The sequence below is a fragment of the Neovison vison genome, chromosome 11, assembly GCF_020171115.1.
Source record: "Neovison vison isolate M4711 chromosome 11, ASM_NN_V1, whole genome shotgun sequence".
Classification (NCBI taxonomy): domain Eukaryota; kingdom Metazoa; phylum Chordata; class Mammalia; order Carnivora; family Mustelidae; genus Neogale; species Neogale vison.
In genome coordinates this window covers 71,504,492-71,529,834 of record NC_058101.1, presented here as the reverse complement: position 1 = coordinate 71,529,834, position 25,343 = coordinate 71,504,492, and the positions used below count along the sequence as shown (strand labels likewise).

The window sequence follows — 25,343 nt, the reverse complement described above, 5'->3', positions numbered from 1 at the left end:
AAGGGATTGTGCCTTCTTTTTATTGACAGAGTTCTGGAGAGAGAGTTATGTATTTATTTAGTGTTCATAGAATACCTCTGGTTGTCCAAAGTGATCTTTAGAAATTTCAAAGATTGCATTAAGTTCTAAATTTTATCTGGATTGATGAGCCATTTGGCTAGTTATATTTGCCACTACGTATCTCATATCTTCTGAGTTTCTTCCTTCAACGGGGAAATGATCATAATGTTATCAATACAATGTATTAACGTAATTTTGATGGTAATCATATCTAAATTCAATCTCACCAATAGTGGCAGCGAGTTGGAGGGGTCAGATATCTTGGGGGGAAGGACCATGAACAAACTGCCTTCTTTCTCGTGTACCAGAAAATGGTGTTTGAGTTCTGAGAGTGGGATTGAGAAGACAACATTTACTGAAATGATCACAAAAAATCCCAGTCCCAGTTGGCATATTGAACCTCTTACAGTTTTTACAATGCCTGGCATAACAGACACTTGTTTAAATCATGGAAACTACTTTGGTTAAATCATAACATTAACATGTTATTTTTAAGAGCCTTCTTTTTTCTTTTTCTTCTTTCTTTCTTTCCTAGGCCACAGAGGATTAATGTAAAGCATTAGTGGAGATCAGCTCTTCCGCTCCCGTGTTTCCTTAATGAAAGGTGAGATTTTCTGTGTCCTTCCAGAATCTGACACTGCCTTATATTTACTATAAAGGCAGGTTTGGGCGATTCTTAGGTCTTCCATTTTGCGTGTCCAGTTAAAGCTACATGAAGGGCAGACTTCTCTATCTCTTAAAAACATTTGGCTTTAAGCTGGTAGCAACAAGAACCATCATCACATTGATTCCAATTATATATTCTGCTTAAGTCAAGAACTGGATAGTTCTTTCTTATTCTCCATCTCATTCTTCATCATTTTCTCATTCTTCCTCTTCCTCTTCCGCTTCATGGTGATCCCGGCGCTACCAAACTTGAATTTTCATACCTTAATATTGTCCTTCCGTTCTTCTGCTGGTATTGTGCCACATTTTGCTTCATCATTCACTAATCCCCAAAAGGTATTTCACTACCCTCTGCCTCTCAGAATCTCAAGATTGTTTGTTCATCAAACAATCTTGGACCTCCCACCAGGGATCAAATGAAGATTTATTGACCCTCCAGTTAATCGTCTTTTTCTCCCACAGCCTTAATGGATGAATCAAAATCACCATCCTGTGCTAAACACTCTTTACCTCCCTGTTTCCCTTTGGTATCATTGACTTGAAACTCTCAGAGGCTGGGAAAACCGGAACAGATCTGATAGGTTAGCTTAGGTGAGGTGGATGTAGGAGCTGGAGTGGGTGTCCCTCCTCTCAACTATTGCTATCAAATGTGCTACCAGGCCCCTGGTAGGTCATCCAACTTCCTGCTTCTCTCTTCCCTCTCACTCTCCCTTCTTTTTTTAAGCAATCATAGAAATCATTTAACCTGATTCAATATTATTTCCTTTGTCCTGGTTACCATTTTCACCCCAGTCCATTAGCTTAATTCTGAATAGTTTCAGCTTTCTTTTCATCAGTAAAGCTCTGTACTGGGAGCTCTCAGAATCAATCTGCTTTGGCATTCTGTATATTTCCTCTTCTCCCACTAAAAGAATCAAATGGGAAACCATATACTTATGAGGTGGCCCCCCTAATTACAGTGTATAGCATTTAAAATAGATTTAAAATAGATTTAGAGAAGTATAGCACACATCATCATACAAACAATCAGTGTTGCCACTGTCCTTAATATTTTTTTGTCCTTCATATTTTTAATAATTCCACAGGAGAGAATCCATTTCATTGTTAATGAAAGGAGTCTACAATTCTCTTTCTCACTATAAATTTGCTTCATTCCAGACCTCACACACTCCAAAACGGGGCATTGATATTTAATTTGATTCCTCTGTGAATCAGGTGCTGAACATTGCAATGAGCTATTGATTAAGTCATGCCAAACAACCTTTCCATTAAGCATTTTCTAAAATCAACAGTGCTTGATTGTTTAGTCTAAGAATCTAAGAACACAAAGATTCCTTAGTACTACTCAAAAATATAACCAAACACCATTACACCATAGCCTTTGTTTTCCATTTAGGTTATTTGACAGAACCAGGTGAAAGCACACAGATTAGTTCAGAGACCTAAGTGGGGTCCCACCTTCTCCTTGAAGTCAGAATTCTAATCCCGAGTTAACCATCAGTTAGCTGGCCACATGGAAGAAGAAAGCCAAAGAGAATGAGAAGAAGGACAAAGAGAATGAGAAAGAGAGAAGGACAATCTTCCCTGAGAGACAAGAAGTGCTTAATATATTTGCCAGCTACATACAAATGAATCAGTGAAAATAGAAGAGGCAATCATATGCACATGACATGTTTTACATATATATTTTTTTAATTTGAGAAGAGCTTGTGGTCATTGTTGGGTCTCCTGGCTGGGGCACATGACATCTAAATGACAGTGACTTTGCTTCCAATAAATTCAGTTCAATCAACTTTTCAGGTTTTAACCAAACAGGTTCCCATTACTTTCTCTTGGAGGAAAACATAGACAGAGGTGGACCAACAGGCAGCATGGAGACAAGAAGACAGTCCTCTTTATACTCTGAACTCTCAGCATAGCAAATTTTAAAAGTAGAAGGATTAAGTAATGGTACTACCGGACTATCTCACTTTCAATTATACAAAGCATTTATGTAATAATTGAAAGACCCTTAAATAGAAGTTTGTTTCCACTTCTTAATTTGCCAAATTGGCTGTATACTTTGCCTTTCTGAGTCTTTTCATGTACAACAAAAAATATTCAATGAGATCTTTAAGTTTCCTTCAAGATCTAAGATTCTATGATTCTATTATTATAGGACATGTCCATTTTTCGTGACCACGTTGATTGTTGGTTGCTCCCATGGGGCTTCCGTGTCTAGTGTTTTACAATCAGCACCTTTTGAAAAAATGTTGAAGTGTAGAAAAGTGTGTATGGCTGCTGCCATGTTTGTTAACACATAAGGGGATGCGGAGATTATACAAGTACACACTTGCACAAAATATTCCTGGAGGTATGAACAAGAAAATAATGCTGGTTGCTTTTGAGAAAGGGGACTGAGGGCTCAGGAGTTGTGGGTGGGTGGGGATAGGTTATTTCTCCACGGAAGCTGTCCTTTACTCTTGCTGCATTTACTCTTCCCTTATCCTTTGCTCCTCCAGCCACACTGGCCTTCGTGCTCTTTCTCCCATTTATGAAGAATGCCCCTTTGCACTTGGTTTTCGTGCCTGGAACGCACTTCCTCCAGATACTCGTGGGTTTTGGACAAAGTCCCAACTTCTTTACTCAACATAGCAGAGTTTTTGGTGTTTTGTTTTGTTTTTGTTTTTTGGGTTTTGGGTTTTTTTTTTTTTTTGCCATTTATTAGCCATGGTCAAGTCCTTAAACATAAATGCCGTTTCCTCATCCATAAAGTAGGGCTATTAATAAATACTTCGCTGAATTAATATTAAATGTAGGTGAAAGTGCTTTTGCAACCTTGACGCTATGAAGGTTACCAAAAGTACGCTGTTTCTCCGTGAATTCTTGGAGTTTAGGAGTAGCACACAGTTCCAGGACGCGCAAACGACCTGAGGTTTAAGGCGAGAAGTACGTCCAGAGCGGCGCTTTTGACAGACCAACCTTTGGCACAGGGCGTGCCTCCAGGAAGGCGTTGCCAGGGAAACCGTTGGGCGTCCCTAGAATCCGAGCACGCGCGCCAGAGACTCAGAGCCACCGCATTTTGGCTTTAGCAATTGGTGGAGCTCGGGCCAATCGGAGTGGCGGGAAGGGCGGGGCGGGGGCGGGCCGTGCCCCGGGGAGGGCGTTCCCGCGGCCTCCCTCCCCGACTTCCGGGTCGCGGTGCTTGCAGGGAGTGCTCCGTGGGTAGCGTCGTTTCCGTTGCCGGCTGTTTGCAGTTGGGGAAACCGAGGCAGCTCCAGCTTCCCCCCTAGTTCTTCCGCTCCTGTGAGGTGGCTGCTGTTTCTTTTCCTCTCGGCGGTCGCTGCTTTGGCGCGGCTGCGCTGAGGGCGCGCGAGCTGGTGGAACCCCTCGGTGTACTAAGGAAAACCGTGGGGGTGCCCAGGCCGGCGGGGCTTTGTGCGAGCCGTACTTTCCCACTCGCAGGCAGCGCGCGCCCTGGGCTCGGCCAGGCTCCGGAAGGGGGGCTCCGCGCAGCGACTCCCCGAGGTCCGGGGAGCTCCGGCGCCTCGAGGCTGGCGTTCCCCGCGCTCGGCAGTTCTCGCTTCTTTTGTCCTCTTGAGCGCGGACCTAGGTGGATTCATTTTAAAGTCGCAGTTCTGCCCCCATCTCTGACGGTGGGCGTTGCTTCTGCACTGACCTGCGGGGATTTCAAATTTGACAGTCCCTTGGGCCGGAGTCGAGGGACGACGTACCTGTGGGAATGTTGAAGGCAGGAAGGAGATTAAGCATTTTTATTTTAAAGTAACTTCTCACTGGTATTCCCCCTACCCCACCCCCACCCGCCGCTTCCTTGAGAAGTTCAAAATTTTTCTAATGGCGTCAAGATTCCGCTTTGTCGAGGGTGTAGTTTATTACTCTTCATTAGTGTTTCTGCCCTTCACCTCTTGAATGGAAAATCAACACTTAATAGCCGGGGTGTGATCTACTCTGGGTTCAACTTACATACTTAAGTTTGTAAGCCATGTGTTGTGGTTTTATTCGCTGGAATCTCCTGACTGTAGGACAGATGTAACTGGAATTACACGTCGGGGCTAAGAGCTCCTCGTTATACAAACCATTCAGATGTATGGCATATTTGATTTAATTGTTGCTACGTGGTGTCCCTTTTGTTCTTGAACTGTTGAGCCCCATTCTCAGAATACAGGGAACTGAGAAGTTGAAGCTAAGTAAGTAGTTTGATTTTTACAGTTAATTGCTAAAAAGTGAGAAATTGACTATTTGACCATCCATTATTTTTAAATGATCTAAATGGTATATACTACATCTGTCATTGTTTTCTTACATGCCTAACTACTACTGCAAAGTAGACCCAGTGGAATAACATGATGGATACAATTTGGGATTTGATAAGTCGAAATAACTATTTTTTTTCCATTTTTAAATCTAAGGTCATTAAATCTGTCATAATTTCCTTCTCCAGGATTTTAAAAAAAATGTTTATTTCTTTGTGGGAGTTCTTCTATGGGCACTTTTTTCGCTTTTGGATGAAATGGCTCTTACGACAGATGACTGGAAAATGTGAATTGCAACGAATTTTTGATACCTATGTAGGTGCACAAAGGACACACAGGATAGGTAATGTTATCTGAAAAAGAATAAATCAATTTTAACTCTGAATGAATATTTTTTCTCAATATTGATAGTGACAGATGCACTCATTGTGTATCCTGATCAAGAATCTTCAATTTAGTTTTTTAGTCTTTGAAATCTAGCTTTGAATGATTTCAGTTCTAAAACTATGATTTGATAGAAAAGGAATCATAATTTCATTCCACATCTGTGCAAAAAATGATCTTCTCTGGCTCCTAAAATTCATCAGTTGTACCTTAGGTTATAGTTATAGCTACAACCTATTTTCCAGAGAAAAATCTCTATATTTCTATATCCTTGGAAATTTTCACTTAAATGATGGGGAAGAGTGTCTGAATCTAGACCAGTTTTGTATTCAGCACGCTTATCTGTCTTTTAGTCTTTTATGTAATTTGTGAAAGAACAGTAATAGGTATCTAGTGATCCCTGATGAAGATTATTACAGAGTCTGTACTGTCCAGTGTTGTAGCCAGTCAGTAACCACATGTGGCTCTTGAGCACTTGAAATGTGATTAGTCCTGAATTGAGATGTGCATAAAACCCATCCTGGGTTTCAAAGACTATATGAAAAAGGAATATAGAAATACCACATTAATAATTGTATATTCAGGATATGGTGAAATGATAATATTTTTGATGTATTGGATTAAATACATAAATTTCATGTGTTTCTTTTATTGTGATGTGGTTCCTAGAAAATTTTAAAGTACACACATGGCTCACACTTTGGCTTGTGTTGTATTTCTTTTGCACAGTGGTGTTCTGTTACCTTCTAAAGTTCATCAGCTTTCAATGCTTAATTGAAAATATTGCTTTAAATTAGAACACAGAGGAGTGAGAAATGTGGTTGAGGTGATTACTCTTTGACCAGAGTAAGGAAGACCAGGGATTGGCTACAGTTCATGTTCATTATATTAAATGGAAAATCATGACTTAACTAAATCCTCCTTTGTGTTGAACAAGTGTACTTCAACTAAGAAATCTACCCCTGTGAGATCTGGGGAGTGGGTGTTGGTATCCAAGGCAACTTGCGAAGAATGAGAGCTATAAGGAGGGAGTAAACCTCAGGGCAGCTGGATGATTGAAGTTTAATTACTTCCCTAGTTTTTTTTCACAACTTCGTGGCTGACTTCAGTTACTGCCCGTAGTTCTGATTTGCCCTTTTGGCTGCTCAAAGAACAAAGTACCTCTTGATAAGAAATCTTAGCAGTCATGGTTTATGTTTTGTACTGTGGGGGAAGAACATACTGAGGCATTAATTTGTGGCAAAACTGTTTTTGCTTGAATTTTTCAAATTGCTGAGAATAAAGATACTTAGTAAATGTGCCAAGAAAAAAAATGTTTAAATAGTCTAGTAGAAATGTTCTAGTCATTCTTGAGACAGAAGACAAGAATGGAGAAGCTGCTTTTCTATCTCTATTCAGAAGATAGTTGGCTGTATAATCTAAGTCATTACATGTTTGCCCCTTTGTTGTAAATCAGTCACTGGCTCCTCAAATCTAAATGCTTACTTCGTAAAGCCAACAGATGAAGAAAACGTAGTAAAACGCACTTTCCTTGTATGTTCTTGAGATGAGTTTCTGTGACCTGAGCTATTGTGAGGTAGCCACGAATGAATTTGCATTGGTTAGTAGACACTGGGGATTTGCACAGAAACATGACCTTCAGGAAATTAGAATGGTCTCAACTCTTTGGCTCTGGTGTTGTATTGGGTTGAGGATCTTGGAATCATATCTAGTTCTCTATACTGTGAGGATAACATTTAAAAATGTTTGCTGTATTATACAGGTAGAAATCACATTTTCTAGAACTATTAACTTATTACTGGCTTGATATTTATATTATTTGTTTATGGAGTAATTCACAAACAGCTTTTAAGTGGTAACATTCTTTTTTCTTTTTATTTCAGAAAATTCCTTGACATACTCCAAGAATAAGGTAGGATTATATCAAGGTGGTAGTTCTAGAAAACTCAACCTGGAGATTCTTTTTCTTTAAAAGAATGCCTCAGGAAAAAAAAAATGCCTCAGTTTTAGAATTATTTTTAATGTGCTACTAGAAGAGTCTTCGCTGTAGAGTATTTACATGAAATTTCCCACTTTGAAAGTATTATTTTATCTTTGAAACATTTTCTGTGTGTGTGTGTGTGTGTGTGTGTGTGCTACTCATGCATAGAGAAGGTATTTGAATAATTAGTCCCTATCTGAGGTTTTGTTTGTTTATTTTGCCTCAAAACTTGACAGCCTTTGGGAAAGCATCTTCTTAGGGAAAAAAAAATCTCATAACCTTTGTCCTTCAAATAGATTCTTATGTGAGATAAAAACAATTTTGGATAGTTACAAAAAAAAAGAAACCCCAAAAACCCTGCATCACATGCCTTTTGATCCAAAATTAAGTCCTACTTCATACTGTTTATTAGTTAGCTTTTGCTGTGTTACAAACTTATAAAATCTCAGGGGCATATATAACATTACATTGTTTATTTCTTGCCCATGGTCTTCAGGCCAACTGGAGAGATTCTTCTTCAAGTAGGTCCCAAATTCAGGTTAGTTCCAATTGTGTCATTATTGGAACCTAGGTTGAAAATGTAGTGGGTACTTTGAAAATGTTCTCACAATAGATCATTGAATGTCCAACCACAGAGACATATTTTTTAAGTTTCCTTTTGTCATGTCCATTAACATCCCATTGGGTAAAGTAAGTTGCATAGCCAGTCCAAGTCAAGAAGTGTACAAATACACTGTGCCCACTACGAAGCCAGGGTAAGCGTGTGAGTATATAATTTAATTATAGGGGAGTGAAAAATTGGGACAAATGATTCAATCTGCTATATGCTGTACTTCTCTATAGTAGTTCACAATTTTTTCTCTCTCTATATAGATAGATTTCTATATATATACAAAATTTGGAATGGAAAGGTAGAGTATGGGTCATCTAGATCATTGTTTAAAATCCCATAGTAGATCACAGCCAGCATTAAACAAAACGAAAGAAATAGAATACAAGATAATCAGAAAACACTGATTATAGTAAAGTTAAATATTGTTTTATGAAATTTTAATTTTATCTGTATGCATCTGTTGATATTCTAAATATCTGTAGGTGTGTTTGTACTTAGTCATGATTTGCAATGTGGATAAAAAATAGAATGAAAAACTGTTGACTTGTTATTATCTAGTGATACCAATATGAGTTACTAATTCATGCCAGAAAGAAAATGGGCACTGTTGAATATTGCAAGCATATCATTACAATCTTGGGAGTGACCTATAAAATAAGTGCCTTTACTGATTTAGTTACAGTGTTTTTTTATGAGTGGTCAAGGTAAGAATAACTCTTACATGAATATATATTGGGAACGGGAATCTGGAGTCTGATTCTTTTGTTTGGAATCCTAGAAAGTGATTTAATATTCTTGTTCTTCTTTTTAAAATAAGAATGTAGGGATCGAAAAGGTAACAAGTTGCTGTTTCTAAAAATTTATACACCCATATAGTTCCTCCATTAATTGAAACTTAAGATGAGGGTGCCTGGGTGACTCTGTGGGTTAAGCCTCTGCCTTCAGCTCAGGTCATGATCTCAGGGTCCTGGGATCGAGTCCCGCATCGGGCTCTCTGCTTGGCAGGGAGTCTGCTTCCTCCTCTCTCTCTCTGCCTGCCTCTCTGCCTACTTGTGATCTCGCTCTGTCAAATAAATAAATAAAATCTTAAAAAAACAAAAAACTTAAGATGCAGTGTCACAAAATAACAATATCATAAACTGTGGGAGAACCTCTAGAGAAGTTCTGAAACTAGCAGCTCAGTGTCATAGATGTCTGTGTAACTATTGTTACTACAACTGATTGTAACAACAGTTTTGGTCACAGATTTTACTAATGGGATTTTATATGTGGTATAATAATGCCAAACTTAAGTGGGACCATACATAAGATCTTGCTTTTTAAGAACTTCAGTGCCTTGGTCAAATCCTTGACCAAAAATTTGAATGGTGCCATATGTTCAACAGGATCTTCGGGTCTTTGGAATATACAAAAGAAGTAAAGAGCATTGTTGAATGTAATTATGAATAGGCATTTAGAGAAGGTATAGGTAAACTTTACTGGGAACTTCAACATCATGGTAATGAGTTAAAGAAAAATACAGTGTTTATTCTTTTTTATCTGATTTACTGACTATGAAAAGCCCACTTGAAAAGTAAATATTAACATTGTATTGTTAACAATTTTATTGGGACACCTAGGTGGCTCAGTCCAATAATTGCTGCCTTGGGCTCGGGTCATGGGGCTCGGGTCATGATCCCGGGTTCTTGGGGTCAAGTCCTACATGGAGCTCCTTGCTCATCAGGGAATCTGCTTCTTCCTCTGCCTGCTGCCCCCCCCACTGCTTGTGTGCTCGCTCTCTCTCTCTCTCTCTCTCTCTGACAAATAAATAAAATCTTTAAAAACAAAAAAACCCCAAATTTTTATTATTAAAAAGTATAGATTGCTAATAGTATTTTGTAGGGCATACTGAAAAAAGGATAGTCAATGAATGGGTAGTTCCTTACTAAATTAAATCACAGAAGCTGGTTTTCTTGAAGTTTTAGATCTGAGGTAAACTTGTCATTAAACAAATGGAGGAAGCCTCATCAATTTAAACATACCATTTCTGATATGTATTACATCTCACTTGTATATTTGCATTTACTTTGTGGAGTAAAATCAAATTTCGATTTTGTGATATATTTCTATTAATCTGATCTACTTTTTTATCAGTATGAGAAAAGTCCGAGTTCAAATCCTGATTTCATCACTTGCTCGTGGTTTGACTTACTTGCAGGGTACTTATTTTCTCATCATAAAAGGAGGTGTTAATATCCACGTGATTGTTTTAGGATTTAGATATTAATATGAAAGCAGTCTAAGAGAATACCTAGTACATGGTAGGTATATGACAAATAGTAGTTGTTAGTAATATTAATGATAATGATATTAAACCAATATATACTACAATATTTTTAGAAGTTTAAATATTCATGAACCCTTGTTAGGTATTTAAACACTTAACCTTGCTGATAATTGCTGTGAATAAAAGTGATTTTAGTCTATTAAGGCCACTTTATTCCTTAAAGCAGTGATAGTGTGTTCCTACTGGGTTGTGAACTATTTCAGTGGAAATTCTTTGACTGTTAAAAATTGAGTCTCATTTGCTTATATTTTAGGCTAAGGACTACTTATTATTGTATATTAAGGGTTACTAAACTTTAGGATTTATAAGTGAAAACAAAAACCTTACTGGACTTTGAGCAGTCTAATTCAGTATTGTTCTAACAAGTCTGGCTGCCGTGCAGTGTATGGTAATGTTGCAAAACTCAACTGTACTAATGCATATACAGGCATTGGAAAAATTTGAAATTGAAAGAAAGAACACTTTGTCAGTCTAATAGTGTTTTTGACTGGCTGTACTTTTCAGTCATAGCTGCTATCTTAGCTTTTAAATAATGACAACATTCTAGCTGTTGAATGATAAATCAGTTTTATGGCATCGGTTCACTTGTCTGTGAGTCGATGGTATGGTTCAGTGATGTACATTTGTGTATTTTTTTTTGTCTTTAATTTTGCAAAAGGTAGGCTTAGATCCCTAACCTTTAAGTATATAACCACATAGGCACTGTAGTTCACAAATGAAATGTTCATACTCTGTATATATAATCTCCCCGAATTTACTTGCATAGTGAAACTCACTGTTGATATTTGTTGCCTGGAAATATGTGTTAATCATGTAGCTTGTAACCTACTCTCAAGGTAGGTGCAATAAAAAAGACCGTTTCACTTTTATGTTCATCAGATGCTGTTTAATAATAAAATCATACACAAAGCATATGTAAATTTTCTTACAAAATATATGATAAGTGATTCATATTTGTTGTTTTCTTTATTCTTTATTATCACTTACGTTTTCTTTAGTAGAAGTAAACAATATTGGGAAAATTGTCTTTGGGTGTGTACATGGCTCAAGCCAGGTTTTAAAAAAGAAAGTTTTGGAATTACTGATTTCAGAAATTCTGTCAGGACTGTATATTCCAGTATTGAGTATACCTTCAAATTGAACATAGAAAATGTTGTAATGGTTTATATTTATCCTCCATCCAGGCTGCTATTTTATTTTTGATGAGGAAGCAAAGACCTACCCAAAAGTTAGAGAATAAGCCAGAGATTGACAGATGGATAAAAAAGTAAGACTCCATTAACTGAATGTTGTTTCAAAAAATATACTCTAAACATAAGGACACAAGTAGCAAAAAGATACGCCATGCAAACAAGCATGAAAAAGCTGTTGTGTCTTTGTTTCAGAAAATATAAACTTGGAATATTATCAGTGACTGAATTGTTTTTGTAATGATAAAAGGGTTTATTTCTTAAGAAAACACAACAACATTAAAAGTATGTGCGCTTATTAACAAAGCTGCCAAATACTTGAAGAAAAATCGACTCAACTAAAAGGAGAAATACATGAATTCACAGTTGTAGTTGGAAATTTTAATACATTTTTCTCAATAATTGACAGTACAAAAAGACCCACTCCCCCCCCAAAATCGGAAGGGATGTATACCATTTGAACAATACTTTGAACAATACTTTTACAATAGTACTTTGAACAATACTTTGTTTTGACCTGAATGACATTTTTATGATGCTATACCCAATAAGTGTATAATATACATTCTCAAGTACATGTGGAATATTCATACAGGTACATCAATATATGTGTCTTTAAATAAAGTCTCAATAAATTTCAAAGGCTTGAACTTATACAAAGTATGTTTTCTGTCCTCTATAGTGCTAACTTAGAAAAGTGTGACATCTAGAAAATCCACAAATATCTAGAAATTAAAAATTGAACTCATGGATCAGAAAAGAACTCACAAGGGAAGTTTTTTTAAAAATTGAACTAAGTGATTTAAGGCCTCAAATCAATGATTTGTGCTTACACCTTAAACCAGAAGAGAGCAAATTAAACCCAAAGTAAGTAAAAGAAGAGATATAATAAAAAGATGAATTAGCAAAATGGTAAACAGACAAAAATAGGAAATAAACTCAAAAGTTGATTGTTTGAAAAGATTTGATTCTTAGCGATATTAATAACCCTCTAGCAACACTGATCAAGAAAGAGAAAACCCAAATTACCAATATCAGGAATGATAGAAGAGACATCAGACTACAAATTAAAAAGTATTAGGGGATACTATGAATAGTTTTATGCCAATAAATTCTGTAGCATAGATGAAAGGGACAAAGTCCTGGAAAAATACAATTTATCAAAATGAATACAAAACAAAATTTAAAAATATAAATAGCCACACACCTAATAAGCTGAATTTGTAATTTAAGAATTTTGCACCAAAACCCCTCCTTTTTTGTTCTTGTTGTATTGTTAGTCACCATAAAATACATCATTAGTTTTTGATGCGGTATTCCAAGATTCATTAAAATCCTCCTTTAGGGCACCTGGGTGGCTCAGTGGGTTGGGCCGCTGCCTTCGGCTCGGGTCATGATCTCGGGGTCCTGGGATCGAGTCCCGCATCGGACTCTCTGCTCAGCTTCCTCCTCTCTCTCTCTCTGCCTGCCTCTCTGCCTACTTGTGATCTCTCTCTGTCAAATAAATAAATAAAATCTTAAAAAAAAAAATCCTCCTTTACTAGTGAACTCTTACCAAACATTAGGAAGAAATAATACCACTATTATAAACTCCTAGAAAATCAAGTAGAGTGGCACCTGCGTGGCTCAGTCGTTGGGTGTCTTCTTTCAGCTCAGGTCATGATCCTGGGGTCCTGGGATTGAGCCCTGCTTTGGGCTCCCTGCTTGGCGGGAAGCCTGCTTTCTCCCTCTCCCACTAACCCTGCTTGTGTTCCCTCTCTGGCTGTGTCTCTCTCTGTCAAATAAATAAAATCTTCAGGAAAAAAAAATTCAAGTTAAAAAAACACACATTTTGTGAAGCCACTATAACCCCAATACTAAAACCAGACAAGGACAGTGTAATACGTGAAAATTATAAAGCTGTATTCTTCATGAGCACAGATGCAAAAGTTCCTTATTAGCAAATTGATTCCAGTAATCTATAAAAAGGGTAGTGTATCACAGTGGAGTTTTCAAAGTCAATGAATGTAACTCACCACATTGACAAAGTAAATGAGAAAAGTAAGATCATTTCAATAGATACTGAAAAACTATTTTGACAGAACTCAATACCCATTCATGATTAAAAACTCAACTAGGAATAGAAGGAACTTCATCCTAATAAAGGCCATCAGTGAAAAACATGGAACTAACATGATATATAATACTGAAATATTGAATGCTCCCACATTGAATTGGGAACAAGGTAAAGAGGGTTGCTCTCTGAATTTTTTCAGCATTGTGCTAGAGATCCTAGGTAGTCCAATAAGGAAAAGAAATCTAAAACGATGGGAAAGAAAACTTTTCATTAACACATGACATAGTTTGTGAGTGCAGAGAACCGTAAGAAGTCTACAAAAACTACTCACATTATCAATATAAGGGTTTAGCAATGTCTCAAGGCACAGTGTGGTTCTGTAAGTTAGCAACAAACTTGGAAAACAGGATAAAAAAACAGTCCCACTTACAGGAGCATTCAGAAATATAAAATATTTAATGATTAATGAAAGCTCTACAACCCTTCTGCACTAAAACTCCTTTTCCTAAGAGAAGTTAAAAGTGGAAAGATACCAGATGGTCATCAATTGGAAGACTTGTGTTGTTAAGATGTTAATTCCCAGGGGCGCCTGGGTGGCTCAGTGGGTTAAGCCTCTGCCTTGACCATGGCTCAGGTCATGATACCAGGCTCCTGGGATTGAGCCCCACATGGGCTCTCTGCCCAGCGGAGAGCCTGCTTCTCCCTCTTCCTCTGCCTGCCTCTCTGCCTACTTGTGATCTTTCTCTCTCCGTCAGATAAATAAATCTTTTTTTTTTTTTTTAAAAGTGTTAATTCCCAAATTGACCTATGGATTCGATGTAATTCCAGTCAAAATCCCAGCAAGCTATTTTTGGAGAAAATGACAAGATCATTCTGAAGGGTTTTTTTTGTTTTTTTTTTTAAGATTTTATTTATTTATTTGACAGAGAGAGATCACAAGTAGGCAGAGAGGCAGGCAGAGAGAAAGGGGGAAGCAGGCTCCCTGCCCAGCAGAGAACCCGATCAGGGGCTCGATCCAGAACTCTGAGACCATGACCTGAGCCGAAGGCAGAGGCTTTTACCCACTGATTCCCCCAGACACTCTGCATGCTAAAGTTTATACCAAATGTAAGGTTCCTAGTATAGCCCTTGTAATCTGTTAAGAGAATGAAGTTGGGGTGCCTGAGTGGTTCAGTCAGTGAAGCATCTGCCTTTGGCGCAGGCCATGATCCCAGGGTCCTGGGATCAAGTCCCACATCAGGTTCCCTGCTCATCAGGGCGTCTATTTCTCCCTCTCCCTCTGCCCCCCACGCCACCCTGCTTGTGCTCTCTCTTGCGGGCATGCCCTCTCAAATAAAATCTTACAAATAAATAAAAAAGTCATAGAAGAATGTCTACAGGAAAAGTATTTGCTGAGAGACTAGACATTATTTCTAATATGAAATCTGTCTCTACGTTTATGTAGGCCTTGAGCAAGTTCATTCAATCAGTTATTCATTCCTTCATAATGTAAGAGTATGTAAGAGGGACAAAGGCCGGTGGCAAATCTGTAAAAGTAAGCAAATACAAAAATACATTGTCATAAGTACTCTTTCAGTGAGTATGAACCTGAAAGGGAGTAGCTAACTCCAGGGCTGAGGAAGTCCTCACAAAAGCAAATGATATTTGACTAGGTTTTTCACGTTTCAGGAAGCAAAAGTTTTCTATCCATGGTAAAGACAATCCTTTAATTACCACGGGGGTTTAAGGTTCAAGTCATTTCCTGTAGCCATATTACTTCAGGGTTTGACCAATTACACCTTGTTGACCATATGTGTATCCTTACCAACTGTTAGTCTTTGATCATTTTCCTTCTCACTTTTTCATTTACTTTGAGGAGTCTTCTTTTTGTTTCCTTTTCTTCCTTTTTAAAAATAATCATATGCATTGTTGTATGTGTCTTTTAGTGAAACAGTTGCCTTTCTTAAGGTTTTTAGCTGCTAAATATCTCCGTTCAACAGTTATTTGGTCAGTTATCTTTTACATGCAGGATAGGAAAAGATGAGCTAGATACAGTCTCTATGCCCAAAGAATTTCCCACTTATACAAAAGTAACTAATTTAGAAAGTAGAAAGCATCATAAAAAGATTATAGATAAATCACTTTGGGGATTCCAAGAGAGGAAAGGTTAATTCCCCTTGAATAAAATCCGGGAAAATTTCTTGGGCCTCGTACATGAGCTAGCTTAAAAATGGGCAGTGTTGATATGTTTAATGATTGGGAAGGAACATTCCAGAAGAAAGGTCCAGGAGATACAGAGGCATAACTTCAGGTATGATGAGAATATTTTGCCTGGGGTTATAAAGGATACCAGAGAGAATTTTGTTGGTAGTTTACAGAGTGATAAGAGTTAACTTTTTAAGGATAAAAAAAGTCCTGAACTTGCCTATTTGTTAAAAGAAGGATCCAGTGGACATTTATAGGACATATGTAAGAAATCTGTTTAACATGAATAGAAAAAAGACTAAGGATACCAGTTACCAATGACTGTTTCTAGTGGTAGCAGATTAATTACAAGAATATTTGAGTTCTCTTCTTTTTGCTCTTCTGCATTTAAAAGGTTTTTTGACTTCTACATTAAAATTTTTGTACACATACATGTAATTTAAAAATTGTATAAAAAGTATCTGCTTCACAAACCCAGTATGGTGGGAGCTCGTATGTTAAGAACTTAACGGTTGAGAACCTGTTGGTTCTCAGTTGAGGAAGCCTTCATTGCATCCTGCTCTTCTCTTTTATGTATGTATGTATGTAGGCATGCATGCATGTATGTGTGTGGGTATGTATGTATGATTTTAGCCCTGGGGGAACAAATTTCATTTCATTTTGCATTTTAATATATGCATTGTATGTTGACTAATTATCCCCAAATTTCCTGTAGTGTTTCAGCTCTAAGAGATTTTCCTCATTCAGCTTTCTTTCACATAAACAGGTTTTGCAGAAAGCGACTCTTGTTGTCCAGAGTGAAGTGGACAAATGTGTAGAGGATATAATGAAGGAAAAGAATATTAACCCTGAGAAGGATACCAGGTATGTTGTTTTCATGGTGTTCTCTTTTATTATATACTTCTGTTGTGAGGTGTGGAGATGACACACAGTCAGTTGTAAAACATTGGAGCTGAAGGGGTTGTAGAGTTCATCCAGTTCAACCCTCTCTCGTCAGTAGATGAGGACTTGAAGAAATGCTTTCTAGATCGACATGTAACACACAAGCTGTGGAAGGCATTACTTTAGTGTGGTAAGAAGGAACAATTTTTAGGAATAATAATTTTCTCATTTTCAGTTTTAAAATCTGTATGAAGGCATGCTTACTGCAGATATCGGGTTATAAACAGCTCTATTTGGATGTAGAAAGTGTGAGGAAAAGGCCGTATGACTCTGATAACCTCCAACATGAAAAGCTGCTTCTCAAGGTAAATTTCTGTTCTCTATCTAAGCCGGTAAAGTCTGTGTGCAGATTCTAGAGGCTTACCAATCATCCAGTTTCTTTGCCCCTTATTATTGTTGGTGAAAGATTTAGCTATTTTTGCAATTTTCTGATAAGCCTCATTAAAATATATTCATGTAAATTTTATTTTAATGCTTTTAATTCTGAAATAAATTAAAACTTACTGAGAGAGGTATCTTTTCAACTGATGAGTCCGCAAGCTTCAGATTTTCCCCCTACTTTTTATGTAAATTGCTTGTATAAGGTAGGCATTCTTTTTTAGCTTACTTAGAAATTGTGAACATGACTGTCCCTTTTCATATTATTATGTCAAAAATTTTGGGATTTACAGAATGTGAATTGCCAAATGATGCCACCATAGATTTAAAAATTAAGAAAGTAATTGAATTTTCTTATTTCTTATTTCTAAACTATAAATACATAAGGCCAGTGAGAGGATGAAAGTAGAGATTACTAAACCTGGAATAAGCTTTCCAAATCATCTAGCCTATCAGCTTCATTCTAGTTTTAGGGATGAGGATTCTAAGGCTGGAGGAGGTGAAGTAATTTTCTTTGGGGCCAATTTCATTTTTAAAGGGATAAAATAAAGAACATAGCACATTTACTTGGAGTTAGGAGTTTGTTGTATCTAAAAGTGCTATGGAAAGAGACATTGATAATATCTAAGTAACAGATAATATCTAAGTAAACAGAAAAGTTTTTTTTTAAAAAACCCTTTTTTTTTCTGAGAAAGTATAAACATACACTTCACCTAAAATTAAAAATAAAAATTGATTTTTTAAGATGGGGATAATGAAAATACACACCTCAAAGGGCTGTTGGTGTAGACTGAACCTTATTTAACTAGAGGTTGGCCACCATTTATATCTTCATTGTTTTCATTATTCCCTTAATTTCTGACCTTTTCTACACGATACCTTCCCTTTAGAAGGGGTAAGATACACATCCTAGCATCTTGGTCAAGGGAATTTTTATCTTGTTGATTCATTATGAGACTCCATTTTCAAGGTAGAGAGCCAGTTGCTGGTGGTAAATCCCACAGCCACTGCGCATACTCCGCTGTGTTCCTGGGTGAAGAGCTAAGTAGGTACATGCTTCCTTAAACTGTAGTTTAAGGACCACCTTCACGAAAGTTAACCAATGTCTTATATTTACAGTGTAAGATTTCACATTTGCCCCATGAAATCAGAATCTCAGGGGTAGAACCCAGAAATTTGATATTTGTGCATATTTAACTTGACTGTTACTGGTTTTATTGTGTCTCTCCCCACATCACTGAGGCTTTATCACTGGCATAATCAAACCCCTTGCCGAACTCGTGGAGAGACACTGATGTGTTAGTAGAAAGAGAAGGGACCAGAGAAAAACCCAGTCTAATGATTGGATTAGCTTCAGGGCCAGAGTCCTGACCCTGTCTTAAAGTAAGGTCACAAGTCTTCACATTTTATTTTAGGTGACAGGATACTCCTTTCATTAGGAGTGCTTTACTCAACAATGCCTGAAATGGTAGTGAAATGGAAAAAAATGCAAGTATTTCTGTTCTGCAAATATTTACACACTTTTTAATCAACTTTTGTAAGTCTGTTTTGTTTGATGACTTGTGGTGTTGAATTTAGAAAACGATTAAATTTTTTAAACTTTGTTTTGCATTGGTTAGTCAGTTGCTAATCTGTGATTGCTGTTTTTAAATGCTCCGTGTTAAGGAACATATTTACTTAAAACCAAGCCATATTATTTTTTCTTCTAAAATTATGAAAATTTGTAAAATAATAATCGTACGGCTTCAAATGCTGTCATTCTTACCTCTTCATGATTCCCTCTGTTTCCCTTTTTCCATTTAGGGACCCACCATTAGAGTGGAGCCTATTTTAGTATGTAGTATTTGAGTGAAGGGCCAAGTACCTAACACTGTTTTGTTTTGTTTTTTCTTAAGGAGGCAGTTTACCAAGCTGGTATATATATACCTTTATTTACTAAGTAATACATATAGTAAATAAAGGTATCTCATTGTTTTAGATTTCTATATACTTGTCACTTTTTAAAATCTATTCTTAATATCAGTCTTTTAAATTGGAATAAGTATGCTGTATTTTTAAGGGTAACTGAAAAGTTCTCTAAATATAGTCTTTGTTGAACTCCTGTGATTTGTCTACTAAAGCTGTTTAATTGAAAGCATTCAGCTTACTTATATGTCAGCTGTGAGAAGAAAAATGTCTTAGTAAATTAAGAACATCGCTATTATTTGTAATATGGAAGTATGTTTGTACAGCTTTGGAATCTACTAATGCCCACAAAAAAGTTGAAGGCTAGAATCTCCAAGCAGTGGGCTGACATTGGTTTCCAGGGTGATGATCCCAAAACAGACTTCAGAGGCATGGGGATACTTGGATTAATCAACCTTGTGTAAGTGAAATACATTTTTTCTTCTCTGAAATGACGTGTAACCTCCAATATTGTTAAATTCTAATAAGATCTAGTTGTTTCATACCATCTCTGAATTTTAATACCTATGGTGCTTAAAGTATTTCCTAATATCCTGGCAACAATATGAAGACATTGGAAACATTTTGTGTATGTGTGTGATTTCTTTACTTACTAATATCTTTCTTCCTTTCTCTTTCCTCCTCCTTTCTGATACCTCTTAAGGAAGCATGTATACTCTTACTCATTTTATCTTCTTGCCACTTCTCTCTTGGCTCTCCAGTTCCATTTTGGAAATACAGCTTGACACTAATAAAGTCTCTTCACATACTCTTCACCATCTGTGATCAGTGATCTAAAGCCCTGACTTTTCAGAGCCTATATGAACTCTCTCTCTCTTTTTTTCCCTCCTTTAATACTTATGCTTGGGCATACATATGAAATCCCCAAATATGTAATTAAAATCAGAATAGATGGCCAAAACTATTCTAGAAAGTAAACTGGAAGATTAGTATGGATGTGGATACGCAAATTAAGATTCCACTCTTAATGTCTGTCCTTGAATTGTTATTTATAGACCATAAAATGCCTAGAATGGGAAACCTAACCATTAGCAAAGTTTGGATAATTGTTACTATGAAAAAGTTAGTCCTAAAACTGTGCTAATATTATTAATAGGTCTGTATAGATAAAGCTACTTGGAGGAAAATAGAAGACATAGTAGGGTTTCAATATCTATAATTTTTTCCAGTCATAAAAGTATTTAATTTTCTGTAATACCTAAATTTTGTAAGTATAAAGATTATAAAGATTCCCTGTAAGTATACCTGCCAAAGATACAACACAATACAAAAATGATAATTATATGGGCACCTGGGTGGCTCAGTTGGTTAAGGGTCCGTTTATGCTCAGGATGAGATCCTGGGGTCCTGGGGTCAAGCCCTGCATTGGGCCCAGCGGGGAGCCTGCTTCTCCCTTTGCCCCTCCCCTCACTGTGCACACTCTTTCTCTCTCAAATAAATAAATACAGTCTTTGAAAAAATTACAAAGTAATAATTTTAAAAATGAGATTGCCAGTTTCTGCTTTGATAAACTTCCAGTTGGAATTGAAGTAGAATAAATGCAGTTTGTTTCCACTTGGAAAAATTATAAAATATTTTAAAATCCATTGTTTTTCAGAACACATGGATTCTTTGTTCATAGCCTTTAAAGACCACCTTTCTTCTTGGTACATGTAAACTACACAGATATTTGAACCTCAGTTAATCAGACACTATTCTGGTGTTGTTTTTTTTTTTTTTTTGAAAGAGAGAGTGCATTTGTGGGGGGATGGGCGGGCAGCAGAGGGAGAGGGAGAAAGAATCATAAGCATGTGGAGTCCAACACAGGGTCAGTCTCACAACCCTGATGCCATGACCTGAGCCGAAATCAAGAGTTGGACGATTGACTGAGCCACCCAGGCACCCCATAGTGTTTCCTTTCTCTTTATGAGTAACCTTGCTTCTCAGAAATCAAGATTTTTCAGCATTTGCCAGAGAAAGAATTTAATGTAGCTTAAAATTTAAGTGAGTAGGATTTGATTCAAGATTGTGGCAAGGGTTTCTGATAGACCTTTAAATGGTTTACAGATACTTCAATTTAGAGCTGGTATCTACTGATTTAAAAAATGACAAAGACTACATTTATTAGTAATTACTTGATTGCCAATGATGTACTAGAGATGGTTGAAAACATGAAAAATCCATTCTGATTCCCCTATAATTATGTTTGCTGTCCTGTGTATAGAGCTATGAGTCTTCAGGATTGAAGTAAAGATACAGTCAAGAACCAGACAAGCTGTTCAAACACCCTTATGTGATTTATTTTTTAACTTTCTTGGCCTTTGTCATCTAATCTCCTGAGATATTTTGTTGCTTTAAAGGATAGCTGGTAGTTTGATGATGATACTTAGGTAAGTGAATGTTGAGGCAGCTGTAGAAGAAAGGATATTGTACAGAAAATGAATTCAGGAGAGACTGAAGAAAGCGGAATAGATGAGGAAATAGAAGCAGCTAAGTTGAATGTACTGATTAAGGCCAAATGTATGTAGAAAAGGAGAAGGAAAGTAGGCAGGCAAGAGGTGAAAGGGAAGGAAGGAAGGAGGGAAGGAGGGAAGGGGGATGGAACTCTACAGATTATTGTAAGGAATAGTTTTCCTATTGCATAGATGTTCATTTTGCATAGATGCTGTTAAGATAGGGGTTGACTAAGTTCATTAAGGAAATTAAAAGTTGTTCTGTGTTACAGATTGGATACTGTAAGAGTAGTTTGGTTCTAAAAATATTAATACTGAATTATATTCGTATCATGACAAAAAATGAAAGATAGTTTAGTTAGGGCATCCTTAGAGTCAACCTAGGGATAAAGGAGAAAAATTAGTATATGTAAGGAAAGCATTGCACTAAAACAGGACTTTTTCCTGTCTGGGGAATTACATATCCCTTTGGGAATCTGGTGAAAGTTTTATATATTCTCTTCCCAGGAAATGTACACACAGAAAATTTTATGCATAATTTAAGGTGGTTCATGGATACCCCTTCATTCATGGAGTTCAAAAATAACAACCCTTTTTTTAATGGGTTGAAAATTAGTAAAGAAAAATGGAAGTCTATAGTATTAATGTATAGAAGGAAAATGAGAAAACTTGGTTAGAAATTTCTCTGTTGTATGAAAATTTCAGTGCTTGTGCCTTCTAAAATTTAAATGAGCCATGGAAAGCCACTTTTTATTCTACCTTTTTTTAAGATTTTTAAATTTTATTTTATTTATTTATTTGACAGAGAGAGAGAGCACAAGTAGGGAAAGCAGCAAGCAGAGGAAGAGAGGGAGAAGCAGGCTCCTCGCTGAGCAGGGAACAGATGTGGGGCTCCACCCCAGGACCCTGGGATCATAACCTGAGCCAAAGGCAGATACTTAATTGACTGAGCCACCCAGGCGCCCCTCTGTTTATTCTACTTCTTACCCTCATACAAACATCCGGTCAGTCATCATACGTGTATATGTGCATGAGTACCAGTGCGTCATGAGGTGACCCAGGAGGCTGAACAGAAGATTTAGTCCCTCTCTTGAAGAATTCAAAGAAGTTGCATTAGTATAAGACAACAGGATATGAGCCTACGAATAGGTAGCTTCATATATTTCTCCATTATACCTGCTAATACTTGCGTTTTATGGCCAGTATTTTAGTTATACCACTGATCAAGGAGGGCTTTTTTAGTGCAAAAGAAAGGTTATTGCCTTTCCTCTGTTTGCACAGAAAATGGCACTAAACAGTACAGACTCCAGTTGCAATAGAAAGCATTACCCTAGGAGAAAGGATGAATGTCCCAACCGGTACACACACACTATTTTACGGAAAATTTAAAATAACAACAACAAAAGAGGACTCTAGATTTTTTTTAAAGGTAGGTAGAAAGTCTCTTGTTAAATCATTTCTTTTTCAAATACTTCAAAGCGTTGCCAAGGGCCCCTGTCCTGTACTAACTAGATAGGCCTGATCCCTCAGAATTAAAGGTTGATTCACAAGCATTTCCGAGTCACAGAAGCGATTTGAGATGGAGATTGGGATGATTGTGGCAGTCCGGGGACTATCCTGTTGACATTAGCTTTTTAAATTTCTTCTGGATATCTTCAATTTGAATAACGTGTTAATTTTACTATTTTCCTTCAACTTTTTAAAGGTATTTCAGTGAAAATTATACCAGTGAAGCTCACCAGATTCTTTCCCGTTCAAATCATCCAAAATTAGGGTAAGCTGGATACCTCAAAGAAATTGTAAATTCTTGAATTTTAAAATACTGATTAGATTATCTGAATTTGAAAGTATTTCATGGTATTTTTAAAAGTGAGATTATTTTTATTAATAAGAACTTCATAAAGATGGTACATGATCCATTATTTTTAAGGTGAAATGTGATCGCATACAAATTTGTATTATTTCAATATATTTTTGTCACAAGATACAGTTTGTTAGAAAATGGAGGTAAGGAACTTTCTGAAAGTTTCTTGAGGAATAGATTTGAAAATAGAAATGGGAAATAGCTTTGATGTAGATATAGGAAAATGAGAAATAGTTGAAAATTATAAAGTGAAATGCAGTTGAGGTCTGATTATCAGCTTTATCATAATTATTTTGTTTTTATATTCCAGTGATACCTACCTTTGAAAAAAACATTATAACAATATTACATCATAAAAATAAATACCCTGATAATGGAGGAGAAAATGTCAGATTATCCAGTGTGTTTTAGAAACCAATGAGAGTGTACTCTTTTTAATTTTTTTTTTAATTTATTTTCAGCGTAACAGTACTCATTGTTTTTGCACCACACCCAGTGCTTTATGCAATCCGTGCCCTCTCCAATACCCACCACTTGGTTCCCCCAACCTCCCACCCCCCACCCCTTCAAAACCCTCAGATTATTTTTCAGAGTTTTTTTAATTTTTTTTAAGGCTTTAAAAGGTTTTTGGTATTTGTATGACCAAAGTTTCATTATTACTTCTTAGATTATATCCAGAAAACCAAAGGCCTCTAAAAAAATAAAAATCTTTTATCTATTCATAAAACCAGTACTGTATTAGAAATGCATTAAAGTAATTTTTCACTAATTTCTTGCATAATTTTAAATTTATCTCATGAGCTATTTGGCTAGCTGGTGTAACTGGTAATGTCTCTGACGTAGGTACTCTTACGCAATAGTTGGAATCAACCTTACCGAGATGGCTTATAGCTTGCTGAAGAGTGAAGCTTTGAAGTTTCATCTCTACAACTTTGTTCCTGGTATACCGACGATGGAACACTTTCATCAGTTTTATTGTGCGTATTAAAATGAGTCAAAACTAGATATTTCTAGACATATTTCTACTAAATATGTAATTTACGCTTGACATTTTATTTTATTAAGTTTTTTAAAAAACAGGGAAATAAGGGGAGGCGCCTGGGTGGCTCAATCGGTTAAGTGTCTGACCCTTCATTGTAGCTCGGGTCATGATATCAGGGTTGTGAGACTGAGCCCCATATCGGGTCCATGCTGGGTGGGGAGTCTGCTTAAGAGTCTCTCCCCCATCTCCCTCTGTTCCTCCCTGCTCATGTTCTTGCTCTCTCTCAAATAAATAAATCAACCTTAAGAAAAAAGAAAAGAAGGAAATAATGGAAGCTGAGTCCCCAAGAATATTTTATCCTCAGTTTCTATATTTGCTGAATAAAAAAATTCAGCAAGGTCATTTTTTCACATATATGTTAATTTAGAATTTATGCAGTTTTCCTGTAGACATCCATTTTCCAGTCAACTATAAAACGAATTTTTCCTCTTGAAAACTTGTTAGCGAATGCTGTTGAGTCAAGGACAATCCATTTGCAGATTATTTTGTTAGTCTTATAAGGAAATCAAATTTAAAGGAACATTCTCCCCCAACCCCCACTTCAAGGCCAGGCTTTCTTGTGTTAGGTTGGGGGTACTTACTAACTGGTTCCTAATGCAGTCATTATTATTACTGTTCCATTAAGTTTTCTTGTGATTTGCACACTAAAGGTTTAATTAAATGAATTTATCTGTGAAGCTATTGCTCAGAAGCAAAGACTTTAAACCTAGCTTAGTTTCACATTCTACTTTTCTTGATCTCTTTGTGTCTTTAGAATGCCATTTGCATGTTGGCAGAATGTAGGAAACTAATTGCTTATAAATGGCTAAATCATAACTCCTTCATCTGCACGTTGAAGGCATCATTCAAGTCTCTCCTTCCCACAGCCTCCTCTGCCTTCACTTAATCCCTTGTCCCAGGTTTGTCGGGTGCTGAATATCTCTTGCCCTTCTTTACTTTTTCCCATCCCCACTGTAACTGCGCAGCACGAGGCCTTTTGTTAGTGGGTTACTGTGACAGCTTTTTGA

The 25,343-nt window shown here is 36.7% G+C and overlaps 1 protein-coding gene across 6 annotated transcripts in view; it reads left to right on the top strand.

Moving 5' to 3' along the window:
- The first annotated feature begins 3,910 nt into the window (after positions 1 to 3,910).
- ELMOD2 (ELMO domain containing 2) overlaps positions 3,911 to 25,343 on the top strand; it is a 41,313-nt gene continuing 19,880 nt past the window's right edge. For 4 of the 6 annotated variants that reach the window (XM_044268044.1, XM_044268041.1, XM_044268038.1 and 1 more), the window contains exons 1-8: positions 3,911 to 4,016; positions 5,168 to 5,322; positions 7,247 to 7,275; positions 16,480 to 16,577; positions 16,831 to 16,960; positions 19,265 to 19,398; positions 23,136 to 23,204; positions 24,138 to 24,271. In XM_044268044.1, coding sequence (XP_044123979.1) covers positions 5,181 to 5,322; positions 7,247 to 7,275; positions 16,480 to 16,577; positions 16,831 to 16,960; positions 19,265 to 19,398; positions 23,136 to 23,204; positions 24,138 to 24,271 — 736 coding nt within the window. In that variant the 5' untranslated portion in view covers positions 3,911 to 4,016; positions 5,168 to 5,180. Of the gene's footprint in view, positions 4,017 to 4,124; positions 4,914 to 5,167; positions 5,323 to 7,246; positions 7,276 to 11,410; positions 11,551 to 16,479; positions 16,578 to 16,830; positions 16,961 to 19,264; positions 19,399 to 23,135; positions 23,205 to 24,137; positions 24,272 to 25,343 lie in introns of those variants that run through there. The other 2 variants (XM_044268039.1, XM_044268043.1) reach the window with 2 other exon arrangements.